The 17582-nt window shown below is 48.9% G+C and overlaps 1 protein-coding gene across 2 annotated transcripts in view; it reads left to right on the forward strand.

Annotated features, from left to right (window-relative positions):
* Kcnj6 (potassium inwardly rectifying channel subfamily J member 6) overlaps nucleotides 1-17582 on the forward strand; it is a 245429-nt gene that overhangs the window by 144893 nt on the left and 82954 nt on the right. For both annotated transcript variants that reach the window (XM_028879949.2, XM_028879948.2), the window contains exon 3: nucleotides 15808-16728. In XM_028879949.2, the coding sequence (XP_028735782.1) occupies nucleotides 15808-16728 (921 nt within the window). The remainder of the gene's footprint in view (nucleotides 1-15807; nucleotides 16729-17582) is intronic.

A 17582-nucleotide genomic window follows, 5' to 3' on the forward strand; every position in this document is an offset into this window, starting at 1 on the left:
CTGAACCACCCCCAGTGGGACCTCTCCCCCCCCCCTGCCCCCGCCATTCACTAGCCCCGCCCTCTATTTAGTTCACTTTCTGGAGTGGGCAAGGTTTCCATGGCATCTGAGGACCCCTCCCATCTCGCCTGCTCCTCTATAGAACTCTGGCTCCATCCTACGTTCCCTTCTGAGGCCACACAGCTTCCCACTCCCACAGACCCGCAGAGGCCTCAGTTCACTCCAGTGGGACCTCTCAAACCACCCCAAAGAGGGCCTCTCACCACTTCCTATTATGTGTGTGTATGTGTTGGGGGGGGTACCTGTGCATATGTTTGTGGATGCCTGATGCACATGTGTATGGGGTGCACAGCACAGCAACCCAGGAAATGAAGAATGCACATGTAAGAGGCTGTTGAGGATGAAGCTGGTAGATTAAATATCCTCTGACCCTGTTGGCTCCGGGCAGACTACAAGCTAAGAAAGAGAACAGAGAGAGTCCTGCTAGGATTTACAGCATTCCCCAGTGGACTGAGGCAGCAAATGAATGAAGGGCCCTGTGGAAGCCCTACCCTTGGAGGGCAAGAGCCTCTCCTCTGTGACACACAGGCCCCACAAGACACCATTGGATGGTTCCCAGCACTGCTGAGGACATCACTCAAGACATTGCATTTGCTTCATAGAGAAAATAAAATGCAAGCCATGCCTGGAAACTCAGGCCTGTAATTCAGCTCCTCAGGAAGATGTATAGCAAGAGGTCCAGAAGTGTGAGGTCAGCCTGGGGCTACAGAATGAGTTCAAGAACAGTCCAGGCAGCTTAGTAACACCCTGCCTCAAATTTTCCAAAATGAAGGAAGGGGTTAGAGGTGAGGCCGAGTGGAGAGAGTTTGTGTAGGAGTTGCGAAGGCCCAACTCCCATCCCCAATACCCAAAGCAGGAAGCCGTAACTTAGACCCTCCAGAAATGCATCAAGTATCCACTGCAGAGAATCTTATCCAAAGCAGAAGCCACTTGGGTAGGCCACCCATTAACAGTCACTGGAAGAGGGATACTAGATGCAGAGAAGTCAGACCAAGATCAGTACCCAGTGACAAAGTGAAAAGTTGGGTTCTCAGCCCCAAAGGGTTCCATCCACGCATTTCATCTCTGCTCACCCCAAGCAGAGGATGTGACGGCTCTGAGAGTTAAAACGAACATGTACAGATTGCTGCGGACATCTTTCACTTGGAGAGACCCTGGCACACCCACAGCAGAGACTTCCAGAGCAACAGGGATTTAATGGAGTGTAAAACGCTAGGCCTTTTGCATTCCAAGCAACTGTCCTCTGGAATTCAAACCACATCGAAGCAAAAGTAATTCTGCTTCACTGATGTAGGGATTCATGTGAGTGTAGAAATAGGTTCAGGGGATTCAGTCCTTCACAGAGGAGGAGGTCAACTATAATCTGTTCAAAAGTGTGGACATTTGATCTGGGCATGGTACAATGATAGGGGACACGCTGAGACAGGATGAATTTCCTGTAAAACTAAGCACATTTCATGAGAACAGGGAAGCTACCCCTGAACTGTGTGCCTGGTTCTCCTCTCTGGGTGTCACAGGCAGAGCCATACACAGGTGCTCAGTCCTGGGCACAGCTTTCTAGAATCCTCCATTACACAGTGGCTGCTCTGAGTGAGCGGCCCAGGGCCCTTTCTTCCCTCCTGAAACCCAGGTCCTGTCATTAGCAGAAGGCCAACAGCGGAGGAGATGAAATCCAATTTTCCACTTGCTCAGCTGAGTGACTGGCAGGGGTCTGTGGGAAGTGGGGCCTTTGTCCGAAATGGAATTCTGGCTAACTGTGGTGGTTGGTCTCTGAGTTGAGAATCCAAGGTTTGGTGTGACTGGACCAAACCTAAACCAGTCTTGCTGCCCAAACTGACAAGGCAGCGCCACATACCCGCCTCAGCCATGGAGAGACGTGGTGTTCTGCAACCATTTCCGTTTGCTCCCCACCCCCCGGCCCTGCTTGGAAGGGTTAGCGTCCCGCGATTCTAGAGCCTGGGTGAGGGAGTAGCGGCCCCCAGGGAGCATTTCTCCACTCTCATGCCTTCCTGAAGCTTCTCTTGCCACTGTGACCAAACCACTGAGAAGTAAAAAGGGCTATGGTGGCCCTCGGTGGAGGAGATGCGTCCATCGGGGAAGGAGTGTGCGTCAGTGGGTGTATGGAGCAGCTGAGCACGTCACGTGAGTGTCACATAAGTAGTCCGGAAGCAGGGTGGACCGGAAGCAACGCCAGACTCAAGGCCTGTCCCCAGTAAGTCACTTCCTCCAGTGAGGCTCCACGCCCCAAAGGTTCCACAACCTTCCAGAAAAGCACCATCAGCAGGGATGGATCCAAGTGTTCCCACACCTGAGCCTGTGGTCAACGGTTCACATTCGTGCCGGAGCATCTCATCACACCGTGTCTGTGCAGAGTGCACGGCCTCGGCCCACCAATGGAAAGACGCAGGATGGACGGCTGTCTTCATCTTGGTGAGGGGCTGTGCGGTGGAAACAAATGCTCCATCGCCATCATCACCCCATCATTTGGAAAACCAGCTCGGGGTTCACTGTCCGCCACCCCGCCAGCTTCCTCTACTTACAGCAAAGTCTCCTGAAGCATCAAGGCGCCACCATCCTTCCCTGACCATCCTGTGCAGGCCTTCAGGGTTTTCCTGGGTCAGATGCAACCCCGACTCTGTCCCGGGCCCCGACTCTGTCCCGGGCCCCGACAGCCAACAGAACCCCATCCTTCTCAGGACCAATCCTCCTCCTCCACCCACTCCTGCTCACCCTGAGCCTCTGTGTGGCTCCTCAGCCCCGCATGTCCCTTCCCATTCATCTTCGGACAGTCCCTCGTCCCTCTCCACACGCAGGTCTAAGCACACCTGCACTTAGAAGTGCACGCCCTGACTAGGCTAGTTCCAGCTCTGTGCCCCAAGCTGGGTGCCAGACCTACCTCAAATCTACGGCGTCCGCCCTCCACACAGACATATCAAGGATTAGAATAAACCTAAGAAACTCATAAAGCTGCCAAGTTCAGGGTCCCTCACTTCATGATATAGAAAAAAAATCAAGATTCTTCTCATTGTACAGACACAGGAGTGTGTATGTATGCACACACTTACACTCACAAATACATATATTAATATACATAGGCACATATATGTATATATACATATATATATATACTCACATATGATAGCATTCTCATATACTCATATACACATAGGCACATATATGTACATATACACATACATACACACATGTACACTCACATAATCCTAACGTTCTCAGACATATATATAGATTCATGCACATATATACATATGTCTATATACATGCACATACATATACTCACATATGCTAACATTCTCACACATAAACCCTCACATAAACACACACTCTCAAACATATGTATATATATACATATATATAGATACATATATACACATACACACACACACACTCAGGTATGCACCCATTCTTGTACATGCAAACACATAGACTCAGACGTGCACACATACACACACATACACTCTGATATGCACACATTCTCACACATACACACATATACACTCTGATATGCACACATTCTCACACATACACTCAGATATGTACACATTCTCACACATACACACACATACACTCTGATATGCACACATTCTCACACATACACACATATACACTCTGATATGCACATATTCTCACACATACACACATATACACTCTGATATGCACATATTCTCACACACACATATACACTCTGATATGCACACATTCTCACACATACACAGTCACACATGCACACATTCTCACACATACACAGTCACACATGTACAAACGCACTTCCTCTCACCTATCTTCAATGTCAGAAGGGAAAGAATTTGCACTGCAGAACGAGGCCACATGACCTCAGATCTGCCTCTCGTCTCCACCAGACTTCTGCGTCAGCTCAAGCAAACACTGGACCCCTCCATGCCTCCCTCCTCACATGTAAGGTGCTTCTTCACTTCCGGGGCCCATCTGGTACCTGACGTGGATCAGACACATGGTCAAGGTCGGCTTTCTCTTTCCCTCCTCGAGGCCGGTCACTTCCCGCGTCCTTTGTGAAGTCTTCACCAATGCCTTGAGCCATGTGCTAGAACATTCGTGGGCTCTCATCCACGTGTGGAACGCGACCACACGGGACTCTGCCCAAGTTCTGCGTCACCAGGTCCCACTCCGAGCTTCCAGATGGGCCCTTCCCATCTGTGTCTTAGACTGTTTCTGGATTTCACACGATTTCCAGGGCAATGTTGAATTTATAAAAATAGTGACTATTCCACTTACAAACGGCGTCCCTCCTGGGACACAGATTCAGGAGCAACTGCCACCGTGTGCTCAAGTCTGTATTTGCTGGTCCGTTCATGGTCGCTCCTCAGTGTAGGATTTTTGTTTTGTTTTGTTTTGTTTTGTTTTTTTTGTTTTGTTTTTAATTTTTTTTTTTTTTTTTTTTTTTTTTTTTGTTTTTCGAGACAGGGTTTCTCTGTGTAGCTTTGTGCCTCTCCTGGAACTCACTTGGTAGTCCAGGCTGGCCTCGAACTCACAGAGATCCGCCTGGCTCTGCCTCCCGAGTGCTGGGATTAAAGGCGTGCGCCACCACCGCCGGCTTGTTTTGTTTTTTGAGACAGTATCTTACATACAACCCACACTGGCCTGGAACTCACTATGTACCCAGATGCCCCCAACGGAAATCTAATCTACCTCTGCCCCTGGGTGCTGGCACTGCAGGAGTGAGCCTGAGAAAGTCCTGTGTCAGAGACTCAGAGGTAGAAGTAGGCTGAGCAGATATACATGGCTGGTGAACAGGATTGCCTGCCGGTCAGCGTGGCATGCTATCCTGTGCCTACACACACACACACACAGAGAGAGAGAGAGAGAGAGAGAGAGAGACAGAGAGAGAGACAGAGAGAGAGACAGAGAGAGAGACAGAGAGAGACAGAGAGAGACAGAGAGGGAGAGAGAGTTCGATTCAGCGAGGCTGGCCTTTTTGCTCGAGTAGGAAAGCTACCAACACCACAGTCCCCAGGGAGAGAACAAGCCTGCAGCAGCCACCACTTCTGAAAGCACAGGAAGGTGGCCATGACACACTGGATCCCAGGAAAATCCACCTCCTGGTTGCCTGGGGCCTCACTTCCTGCGTGCTGGATGACAGAGAAGGGAAAGTTAACTGCGGCCCATCTCGTTCGTTAGAAAGGCTGCTAGCGCTTCCCCAGACGTGATGAAAATGACCAAAGGTGTCCTTCCTCTGAGCGGATCGGGGCCTGTGACCCCATGACAGGGCCAATAGCTTGACGGACCAGGTCAACACTGGGTTGGGTCTTCTGGTTCCCCTCCGCCAGCAATGACAACTTGACAACTGAACATAGGATCCCAAGAGGCTCCCAGTGGTCCTTAATGAAGTCTGACTTCTGAGGTGACACTCAGAGAGAGATCACCGGGTGTCCAAGATGAGCTGTCATTTACCTCCTCCAGGCAATGACACTATGCATCTTGCAAAGCCAACATGAGTATTTTAACCTTACAACAAGGTACCAGGCATTCTAAATTTACATTTGCATCACGGGACCCCCAAGCTAAGTTTCTAACAGGTCCCTTTGTCCCTTCGCGGCTGTCACACGTCCCCGCCGCAGGGACAGGACTTCTTTCCTCACGCACACCTGTGACTTTAAACCTCAGCGTCTGTCTAGACTTCTGATTACAATCGTCTGCAGAGGTCACCCAAGCTCAAGGCGCAGAGCACTCCTGAAAGCCATCTCACCTTCACACATCAGACATAAAGGACAAGGGACAGGCATGGTCACCAGACCCTGCAGGGTGCGATCCCAGATAAGGAAAGCAGCATGGGAGAAGGCGCTGACGACCGCTCTAGCGATGTCTGCAAACAGCTCAGAGTAGCCACCTCTCCCTGGGTGTCTGGGTCAAGGAGGGGGCGCGTCTCTCTCCCTCCCTCCACATGACCCTCTCTGCATCTCCGTCACACTACGAACATTTACTATCTGCCCAGGAAGATCAGGACCTGGTTAGAAATCAGAAAGTGCCGAGGAGAGGGTAAAGGGAACAAGTCTGCCTTTACCCTCTTTGGTGTCACGGTTCTTCACAGTCCTTCCCTGGAGTGAGGCAGAAACACACCTCACCAGGGATGCTTGTTTTCTCTGTTTGTTTTTGTTTGTTTTGTTTCGTTTCGTTAGCACAGCTTCCCTTGTACAATACAAAACTTACCGCCGTGACCATTTTTGTGCATGAGCACGTGCCTGTGTGTACTTGCGCGTGCAGGTGTGCATGCCATGTGTCCACAGGCCATGCCGACACCAAAGGGCACAGCCAGGTGTGTGCAGGTGTGCATGCCATGTGTCCACAGGCCATGCCGACACCAAAGGGCACAGCCAGGTGTGTGCAGGTGTGCATGCCATGTGTCCACAGGCCACGCCGACACCAAAGGGCACAACCAGGTGTGTGCAGGTGTGCATGCCATGTGTCCACAGGCCACGTCGACACCAAAGGGCACAACCAGGTGTGTGCAGGTGTGCATGCCATGTGTCCACAGGCCACGCGGACACCAAAGGGCACAGCCAGGTGTGTGCAGGTGTGCATGCAATGTGTCCACAGGCCACGCGGACACCGTCCAGGTGTCCTCTAGATTGCTCTCCACCTTACAGCCTGAGGCTCAGTGAACCTGGAGATCACTGACTCAGCTAGGCCACTGGCCAAAGGGATCACCCTGTCTCTGCCTCCCCAGTGCTGAGAGCTGGGCTTACAGGCAGGCACCCCCCCCCCAGTTTTGTTTTGTTTTTCGGAGGGGTGTCAGGGATCTGACCGTGGGGTCCTGAACTTCCAATGCAAACTCTTTATTGGCTGAGCCATCTCGCCAGCCCCACGTTCACCATTCCTAAGGGAGCCCCTCAAGGCCATTCACACTCTATGCCGCCATCCCCCGAACTTTCCCATTTTCCCAAACAGAACCTCTGTACTCACTGAGACAACAGTTCCCTAGTCCCGGCCCGACATCTGCCATGCCGCTTTCTGTCTCTGAAGTGAATGTCGCTAGGGCCTGTGTCTGGTGTGATGGACTCATTCGTATTTGTTCTCTTCTAACTTCCCTCCGTTTGCATACTCTCCCGAAGGCTTGTCCAAGCGTTAGACTGTGACTGAACGGCACTCTACTGTGTGCTGATTCACACTCACTAGGTCCACTCGTCTGTAGACAAACTCCACCTTGGGGTACTACGATAAGACAATGCTGCTGTGACCTAGTGTGTGGCTAGGCAGGCCATGAAATTCACTCTCTAAACAGAGCCAACATGAGGTTCCTTTAGGATACAAAGCCAGAGGGAAATGTTTCCAGTGTCCCCTTGTCCCACATCCCTGGCCATCGCTGCCTGTCTGGCAGATGCTCACTCCTCACTCCTGCTTTCCTGTGTGCTGTGGCACTGATTTTAATACCTATCAATCACCTCTTCTACCAACCAACCCCCTTCCGAATGCCAGCTCTCCCCTTAGGCTCTGTCTCAGCTGGCGAATATACCCAGGCATCTCCCATTCAGGACACTCAGGGCACAAGCTCATGCTTGCACACACAAATCCCTCCTCTGACCAGCTCCCCTCCAGCTTTTTCTGCCTCTCATTATGCCATCTTCACTGCCCCTCCTTGCCTCAAACTGCCCACTCTGTCACCCACTACAGTCTGGCTCAGGTCTCCCTCTCCGTAGACATCTCCTTGTGTCGGCTTTCTGGGAAGACCACAACAAAAGTGCCATGAACTGAGACATCTAAAGACACTGAAACCCAGAGTCCTAGGGCCAGAGTTCAAAGTCACGGTATGAGCAGAGCCCTATTCTGTCTGCAAGCTGAAAGGAGGGGTCGGGTGTTCGTAGTGTTGGCTTGTAGTAACATCAGTCTGATTGCTCTCCACCTTCTCATCAAGTGACCAGCTCTATACATCTGGTGTGTTCCACCCCTCATGAGGTGTCTAATTGGGTGTAGGTTCTGACCTAACCCAATACAACCTCAGCTTGTCCCTTGAGCTAATTAATTCCCCAAAGACCCTTTACTGAGCAAGATCACATTTCCAGGCATAAATGTGGGGAAGACACTGTTCATTCAACCCACACCAGTGAGTCCCAATTGCCAAGTCCAATGAGCTTTCTTGATATCTTATACATGTTTGAGACAATAAAACCAGAGCAAACATGATGTTTCCCACTGATATTTTTAAGTGAAACATATTAAGGGAAAGATTTAAATATAGAAAAATTGAAAGAGAAAGTAAAAACACCCACACAAACTTACAGCTCAGAAATGGATCAAAATTTGTATTTTGGAGAATGGTTTTCTATGTACATACAACACACATTCACAAACACACACAAGCTATTGTAAGAAGGCAACATGTGCAAAGCAGATGCACGGTTCGGACTCTGCTTTTTCGCTCAGCGCTGCAGCACGGACCGTTGGCTAGGCCAATGAACACATGCCCCCTCATTCAGGCATGGTGCTGCAGGCCTGCTGCAGGGACCAGGTCCTGTTGCCGAGGTCGGAGGGTCACGTCTCCCGTGCTGGAAGCGGAAAGAACCATGGAAGAGCAAGACCAAGGAACAGTGACAGCATTCTGGGAGGCCACGGTGGGGACTTTAAATATCGGCCACCTTGGAAAGATGACCAGTTGCAGACTCTAGAAGGGTATGGGTAGCATTAGATACAGCCACATAGTACTCCGTTGATGCGGTCAGCAACAGTGCATTTAGTAAGCACTGGTGGCAGACATTGGGTTAACATACTCCATTTACTATTGATCTTGGGTTGTTTGCTTTTTTTAGATTTATTTATTTTTTATGTACTTTGGGGTTTTGCCTGCATCTATGTCTGTGTGAGGATGCCAGATCCCCTGGAACTGGAGCTCCAGACAGTTGTGAACTGCCATGCGGGTGCTGGGAATTGAACCCAGGACCTCTGGAAGAGCAGCCAGTGCTCTTAACCTCTGAGCCATCTCTCCAGCCCCGTGTTTCTTTTTTTAAATGTTGTTTCATTTGCATTGCTTTTGCTTCACTGCGGTTGACCAGCACGCCCTGCACTTTCTGACTCTGTATTTCTTCTCTCAGAAACACCTCATCCACTTTTCAGGCTGACTGCCTGTGCCTTCATAGGTGGGAGCACGCACACTGCACTTTGTAGATATTTTTCTGGATTTGTCCTCTTATATTTTTTAACAGACATTTAAATTTTTATGTTGCCAAAAATATCCGTCTTTTAATGAAGCTCCTGGATTCCTAGCATGGCTTTAAAGGGGCCTGTCTCAGCTCCTGGTGCTACTTGGGAAAATAACATCTTCTGCGCTCCCGGCTGTAGTTTCCTATTTTTCATTTGAAGCCTTGATCTGTCTAGAATTCACTGTGACATACAAAGGAGGAGGAATCTCATCTCCGTCCATGTGGGCCATTGCTGTCCCCAGCATGTGCTGGATGAAACCCCTGAACGCTGTTTGCTGGGCCAGCACCCGTACGGCAGTACCCACCCTGCTTCCTGCCGAGGCTCTTCTGCCTCTAGCCCTCACCAGCCCGGATGCGGCCACTCCTCTGCAGAGCCATCTCTCCAGCTCCACTGTGTCTATCTTTTTGAGCAACTGACACACGATCATCCCTGGTGGCTGCAGGCTCTTCCATCCCTATCAGCAATGTGTCCAGGCTCATAAATACTCGTAATTTTCCATTTTCTCCCTTTTTTTTACAATGGCCTTTGTAATGTGTATGGATTGGTATCTAATTATGGTTTTGATTTGCATTTTCCTAATGCCTAGCAACGCTGAGTATAGTTCATGGGCTTACTGGCCACTGGCGCACTTTCCTCAGAAAACCCTCTCCAGAGCTCTGCCTGCCTCTGCTGTAGGAGTTCCTCACATCTCCTGGTTACCAATGCCCTGTGGAGTGCGTGGTTGGGACATATCCTCTCCCGTTCTGTGAGGCATCTATCTTTTCATCTAGCAAGGCATGCTCAACAGAAAAGGAGCCCACATGTCCACAGGCTGAGGTCACTGTCTGAACTTCTGAAACTGGGTCAAATGGATGGGAACAGTGTACCTGTCCTCTCCTGACACTCACTGTAAGATACACAGATACACATGCACGCACGCACGCACACACGCAAGTTCCTGCAGGCCCACCCCTCGGCAGCAGACACTGAGGCTGGCAGTCAGGAAGCAGGTGATCATATTTCATCCACTCATAGGAAGCCTAGAGAGAAAAGATGAAGTGAACCAGACTACATAAACTCCAGCTCCACCCTACCCCCAGTCACGTACTTCCTCCAGCAAAGCCGTGCGTCCGAAAGGCCCCAGCACCTTCTCAGACAACACCAACACCGGGAACCAAGAGTTCAAACACAGGAGCACGAGGGGGCCTTTCTCATTCACATCACCACAGCTCGTAAGACACCGTCTGTGTCCCGGACTGTGCAAGGATGCAGACGGGATGCTCCGCAAGCCAGCCCAGCTGGCGCTGCCACACATCTTAGAATGCTCTAGAAATGTCATCCAGATCATCCCTCAAATGCATACATGCACTGCAAGAAAGAACCGTTAAGTGACCCCAATGGCATTTCCTTCTATAATTCCCCAGGCACATCAGCGCATGGACTCGTGGGAACTGCTCACAGCTAACAGCTGGAATGGTGGTCCTTCCTCCCTGGACATGATTCCCATGACGTCACCGATGCAGTCATGAAGCCCTGCTGTCCCTGGTCCCATCACCCATCCCATCCCATATGGTGCTCTCCTGGCTGATCTTGCCCTTGCTGTGCCCCAGGGTCTTCTACTCTCCCAGTATTGTCCTCTTGGGTTTGTCTTTCTCTCAACTCTGTGCTGTTGTGCCCATTCCTCATCATTCCATGATGAATGTGGTCAGCACCTATTGTCTCAAATGAAGGAGCACCACCAAGACCACCTTCTCACCGCACTCTGAGGGGGGCCTGGCTCCCTTGGCTTGTTTTTGAAGTCACTGAAGCGGTACAAGCATCTAGACTCACTAATCATAGCATTCGGTTACCCACACACTGACTCTTACAAGCACGAACACACGCATTCCATCTTGGCCTCTCTTCCTGTCCTCCTCCCCTGACTGGTAACTCTTCTGTCTTCTTAGAGGCATTGTGTGTTTCTGGCTGTAAAATCAGAGGTGGACTTAATAACAGAGGCAAATGTAGAATGGCCCATCACAGCCCCGGTTTTTCTTGTTCCTAGACAGATGGCAGGTGTAACATGAATCTTAAAAGGTCTTATTAAATAAAAACCTGGAGCCAGACATCGGGGTTAAAACCTGAGAGATCGGAGGAATAGGAAAAGCCACAACTAACCTCACCTCACCAACTCCACAGCTTCCAAAGAGACCTACTTCCTGTGTGCCCTCGCCTATATGGCTTTCTGTTCTGCCGTCTCATTTCCTCTCTGCCCAGTTACATCACTTCCTCTTCCTGCCCAGTGCTGTCACTTCCTGTCTGTCTGTACAGACCTCCAGACCTTTATGGTTAACTAGTGTTGGAATTTAAGGAATGTGCCACCATGCCTGGCTCTGTTCCCAGAGTGGCTTTGAACTCACAGAGATCCAGACAGATCCCTGCCTCCCGAGAGATAGGATTAAAGGTGTGTGCTACCACTGCCTGACTTCTATGTTTAATATAGTGGCTGGCTTCTTCCTCTGATCCTCAGATAAACTTTATTGGGGGACACAGATAAAATATCACCACAGGCAGGTCCCCACACTGTTTGGGACCCAGGTTCCTTCATCTCTTGACTTCTGTATTACCCCACACACACATAGAAGAGGCAAAGATCTAAGAGGGGGCTTTGCCTACTACTTAAAACCTTGATCCTGAGACTCTAGATGGGGCATGACTCCATCACTGAGGCCACCTTGACAGAATGGCAGGACTCTGTGGTACAGAAATAGAAATGAAGCCAAGCCTCATTCAACAAGGCGGAGTGTCTTTATCGGAACCTCAGCAGGAGCTGTCTGACTCAAGCCAGGAGGCAGCATTGAGCAGCAGTGACCGGACTGCCCCCACAGGAAGCCTCAACAGTGAGGCACCCAGTGTCCGTCCTCATCAAAGAATTATGGACATGATTTAAACAGTTTTTTTTTCTCTGACACACAAACATCTTAGCCTTGTTCTCGGTGGGCCTTGAGTTATAGCCTCAGCCAGGACATTTCTCGAATGATGAGCCCATCTGTGTACAGGGCGCAGCAGAGTCTGGTCAGAGCACACGGAATGATGTCATAGAGAACTCAAGCCCTCTGTCTCACTTCAGTTACCCATTGGGTATCTGCAGCATCTAATGGGGCTTTGCGAGTTCCTGAGAGGACACCCCGGTGACTCTCACCATCATCTAATCGTTGAGGTGCTATCACATGAATGGGGCTAAATGGGACCTCCCAAGTGAATGGGTTTTAAGTTAACCACAAACAACTGAATCTACTGGATGGATTTGGGTCTTCAGTAGCTGTGGCTCCTTATCTTTGCTGGTCGTGGCGTTTGTTTGTTTGTTGTTTGTTTGTTTTTTAGCTCTCTCAAATCCCATGTGTTTGAGCTTGGTCTAGTCGTCGGGGTTCGCACTCTGTAGACACTCTAGTCTACGGTCTAGTGTTTATGACAAAGGTGTTGAGGGCACAGTGAGGGGATCGGAAGAAAATGCACACTGAGCTTTCAGTGGGAGCGATCCTTTCAACTTGACAGAATCTAGGACCAGTCAGAAGACAAACCTCTGGGATTTCTGGACTTGGTTAACAAAACACCCATCCTAAATCTGGGCAACACCATCTCATGGGTTTGGGTCATAAAAGCAAGAAAGCAGTTAACGTGAGACTCCATGAAAGCAAGAAAGGAACTAACATAACCACTCACCTCTCTGCTTCCTGATGGCAATGCCATCAGCAACCACGGGTTCCTGCCGCCATGCCTTCCTCCACCATGATGGACTGCACACTCAAACCGTGAGCAAAAAAAAAAAAAAAAAAAAAAAAAAAAAAAAAAAAAAAACCTTCCTCTCTTGAGCTGCTCTTGTGGGGTGTTTTGTCACCGTGATGAGAAAAATGATTAAAACAAAAGGTAAAATCTGAGCACCAGAGTTTGTCTGTCATTGGTCACCTTACTGGGATCTCTATCCTTCTGAGCCTGGAATGCAAAGAGGACAGGAATGTGGTCCTCACCCCAAGGAGTCAGCTGGCAACCTCGGAGCATCATCAACTCCCCAGCCTCTCAGAGAGGCCCCTCAGTTCACGATGAACACCTGGTGCTGGAGCAGAGCCACCAAATCAAAAACAGGGGAAAGAGCTTCCAGCAGGGGGCTGATTCCCTTCGTTGTATTGAAGTAGAAATACCAGAAGGCTGCTGAAAGGTAGCTAACATACAAGCCGTCTCCTTCCACTTCAGGACTCAGAGACATAAAGGTTCAGAGTGGCCATGCACCACACAGCCTGCCAGAAGTCCAGACTTCAGTATGCTTCCGGCCTGCTGGGGTCCCTGTGAGCTTGCAAAGCCTTCCCTGACTGCCACAGTTTGATCTCAGTAGTCAACCAGATGGAATCCTATTTAGAGGCCACTGAGGAAAGCAGAGCAAAAAGAGCTGAGGGGAACCACCCAGGACCAAAAGCATCCTCCTATATAAAGGCTGTGGCAGGGGACAGGGGCGGGGCCCTCCACCCACGTATCTCACCCACCTGCGGTCCCCTTCCTACATCTCTATTCCAGCCCCTGCATCAATTCTGACTGGGGGGAGCAATTTTTTTTTTGCTTACAAATGGAAGGCTCATTGAGGCCAGTGATCTATAGGACAAGGCTCTCAATTCACACAATACGCTCTATAGATTGCCTGCTTCCTTGGGTAGAAACCGAAAAACAGATCCATGCAATCAATTTTAAAGGCGACTCACCAACCACAAGCAAGACTGATTCATAAGTTAAGAGAATACCTCACAAGTCCCAGCCCTGTTTTCTTATTTAAATAAGTGATCGTTTCTCCCTAGACCTCACTTCTGCTTGAACCAAGAGGAAAACTCAGCCACCACTGAGCAAATGCCTAGCTCAACTGAAGGACCAGAGTGAAAGCCTGGGGGAAGAAACTGCTCATCAAACTTTCAGCAGCTCTGAAATCACTGGCTAAACAAGTCATTGCAGACAGTGGTTTCTATGCATTTAATAGCAGAGCCCGTTCTGAAATTCCCTTTGCACTCAGCAACTAAGAGAGCTTTCCTAATGCGTTGCTAACTGGTACATTCTTCACAAAGGCCATCAGAAAGAAATAACTCCACATGCCAAGGTACAGATGCTCAAAGCTGAAGCAGAAAGCAAACCAAATGTGTGAATACACAAGAGAGAACATTTCTCCACGCTTCTTTTTTAACCTTGGCATTGAATCAACCATTGAAGTATAAGGCATGCACCCTTCTTAGGAAAGTGTTTAAGCCTGAAATTTGAGCAGTACTTTAAAGAACTTGTTCAAAATTTTTACCCTAAATATAAAGAGTAATAAAGAAGCAGTTTATTACAACGAGGTATTTAATGACCTAGCATGTTGGCCCATGTCACCTGTGAGGTCATTTTCCCTTATAATGACCCCCATGAGTTGGTCCAATGGGCATTTTGCAAACAAAGAAATTAAAGATGTGAATAGTGTATTCGCCAGTTCAAGTTGCTGTAACAGACAGTAGATATTCATTGTCTTACCATTCTGTTTTGGAGGCTGGAAGTTCAAGCAGGGCTGGTTTTGGAAATCTCTCTCTCTTTCTTCCTCCCTCCCTCCCTTCCTCCTTCTCTCTCTGAGATGGTGTCTTTCACTCTATGTGGCCTTCCACTGGTTCACGTGTGTTCCTGTGTCTCATCTTCTAAAGACATGGGTTGTATTAGATTAGGACCCGCTCAACCTGTAATCATCTCCTCAAAGGCTTGTATTTTTAACTTTTCTCTCTGCTGTGACAGACCAGCTGAGGAAGACAACATCAGGATGCAAGTTTTCTTTGGCTCAAAGTTTGGAGGCACAGTGGCAGGAGTGTGAGGTGGCTGGTGACATTGACTCCCCCTCAGAAGACAGGGAACAAACACTGATGCTTGCTTGCTTGTCCTTTCTCCTTTTCATTCAGGGTGGGTCTCAGTCCCTGAGAACGGTGCCCACATTCAGAGCAGATCTCTGCTTCTCAGTTGAATCTTTCTGGAAACATTCTTAAAGACATACTCAGAGATGTGTTTCCTTGGTAATTGGCTAACTACCAGAAGCTTCAATCCCTAAAGACAGTTATCCTGAAGGTTCAGGCTTCACCTATGTGTCTGGGGACATTACTGTTTAGTTCATAAAAGCATGTGACATTCATACTGGTGAGTGACAGAGCCAGTATGTCTGAATCCCAAGATGCCTTCTATAAGGAGCCTGCTGTCTCTCTCTCTGCCATGTTTTAACATCTCAGATAGAGTCAGGAGACACCCCGCCATGGGAGCAGGGGCAGTGGAAGCTCCTGGCAGGGAGCCAATGTCACAGCACTGAGCTTCATCCTGGTGTGCTGGGTGACAAAGGACTTGTGCCTGCTAGATCTCAGCACACAGCAGTGCAAGTCAACTGAGGGCCTGTCCAGATGGAGCTGAGTAAAAATGGCTGTTAACCTAGTTCATAAGTGCAAAAGCGGTATTTGAGTTTCCTGCTATAGATTAAGTGTGTGATTCCATTAGCTTAAAAAAAAAAAAAAAAAAACAGCATTTCATTTGGACTCTCTTTTCTTTTCTTCAAACTGCCAGCGAATGTCCTGGAAGGCGATTCCATGGACCAGGACGTGGAAAGCCCAGTGGCCATTCACCAGCCAAAGTTGCCTAAGCAAGCCAGGGACGACCTGCCAAGGCACATCAGCCGAGACAGGACCAAAAGGAAAATCCAGAGGTACGTGAGGAAGGATGGGAAGTGTAACGTCCACCATGGCAACGTGAGGGAGACCTACCGATACCTGACGGATATCTTCACCACCCTCGTGGACCTAAAGTGGAGATTCAACCTGTTAATCTTTGTCATGGTCTACACAGTAACATGGCTCTTCTTTGGGATGATCTGGTGGCTAATTGCATACATCCGGGGAGACATGGACCACATAGAGGACCCGTCCTGGACTCCCTGTGTTACCAACCTCAATGGGTTTGTCTCTGCTTTTTTATTCTCAATAGAGACAGAAACCACCATTGGTTATGGGTACCGGGTCATCACGGACAAGTGTCCCGAGGGAATTATTCTCCTCTTAATCCAGTCTGTGTTGGGGTCCATTGTCAACGCATTCATGGTAGGATGTATGTTTGTGAAAATATCCCAGCCCAAGAAGAGGGCAGAGACCCTGGTCTTCTCTACCCACGCGGTGATCTCCATGCGGGATGGGAAACTATGCCTGATGTTCCGGGTAGGTGACCTGAGGAATTCCCACATCGTGGAGGCTTCCATCAGAGCCAAGTTGATCAAGTCCAAACAGACTTCAGAGGGGGAGTTCATCCCCCTCAACCAGACAGATATCAACGTAGGGTACTACACTGGGGATGACCGACTCTTTCTAGTGTCACCATTGATTATTAGCCATGAAATTAACCAACAGAGTCCCTTCTGGGAGATCTCCAAAGCCCAACTACCTAAAGAGGAACTGGAGATTGTGGTCATCCTGGAGGGAATGGTGGAAGCCACAGGTAAGACGGGTTCCATCCTGTTAGAAATGCATTCAGTTGAAACTCTCTGATGTGAAATGCTATGCCTATGTGTCCTATAGCCTTAAGTACATGCTCTGAGACCTCTAGCCATTTCAGTTTTTGCAATTTTATGATTTGTTTCTTTTATTTTATGTGTATGAATGTTTTGCCTGCATGTATGTATGTGCACCATGTACATGCCTGGTGCCCACGGAGGCCAGAAGAGGGCGTCAAATTCCCTATAACCAGAGTTACAGACAGTTGTGAGGCCCCATGTAGGTGCTGGGAATCCTAACCAGGTCCTCTGCAAGAGCAGCCAGTGCTCTAAACTGCTGGGCCATCTCTCCAGCCCCCATTTACCTTTTTAACAGCCATCCTAAAAGCAAATTAATGATGATTTTTAATGCACTTTAAATTTCCAAATACTTAATGAAATTAGACTTCGATCTGTGTCCAAAGTTTATTTGGAATGATTTTAGAGCATTTCTCATTTAAATATTTGCAGTTATGTGTTGGCAAGCCGAAGGGGGGGAGTTAGGCCTTTCAAAAATAAGAAAAAAAATAGCTTAATAAAACTGCTATTTTTGCCCCTTCTTTGGCCATCATTGAAACCCACAGGGTGTTAAGTGTCTCTCCACACTTGACCCACCCAGCGCTCAGCATACATCGCACTAAAGAACTAAGGATTGGTTCCTCGTAATCCTACAGACCTTTTGTGGTCAGCACTAGTCATGAATCTGTTGGTGGCCTGTTCTCGGGGTTTAAGAACCCAAATTTCACACATGCTTCACATTCTGAGGGCAAAGTGGGTTCCGTCCACATATACTGACAGTAAGCTGCAAGTCAAAAGCCTG

This window comes from Peromyscus leucopus, chromosome 12 (assembly GCF_004664715.2).
Source record: "Peromyscus leucopus breed LL Stock chromosome 12, UCI_PerLeu_2.1, whole genome shotgun sequence".
NCBI lineage: Eukaryota > Metazoa > Chordata > Mammalia > Rodentia > Cricetidae > Peromyscus > Peromyscus leucopus.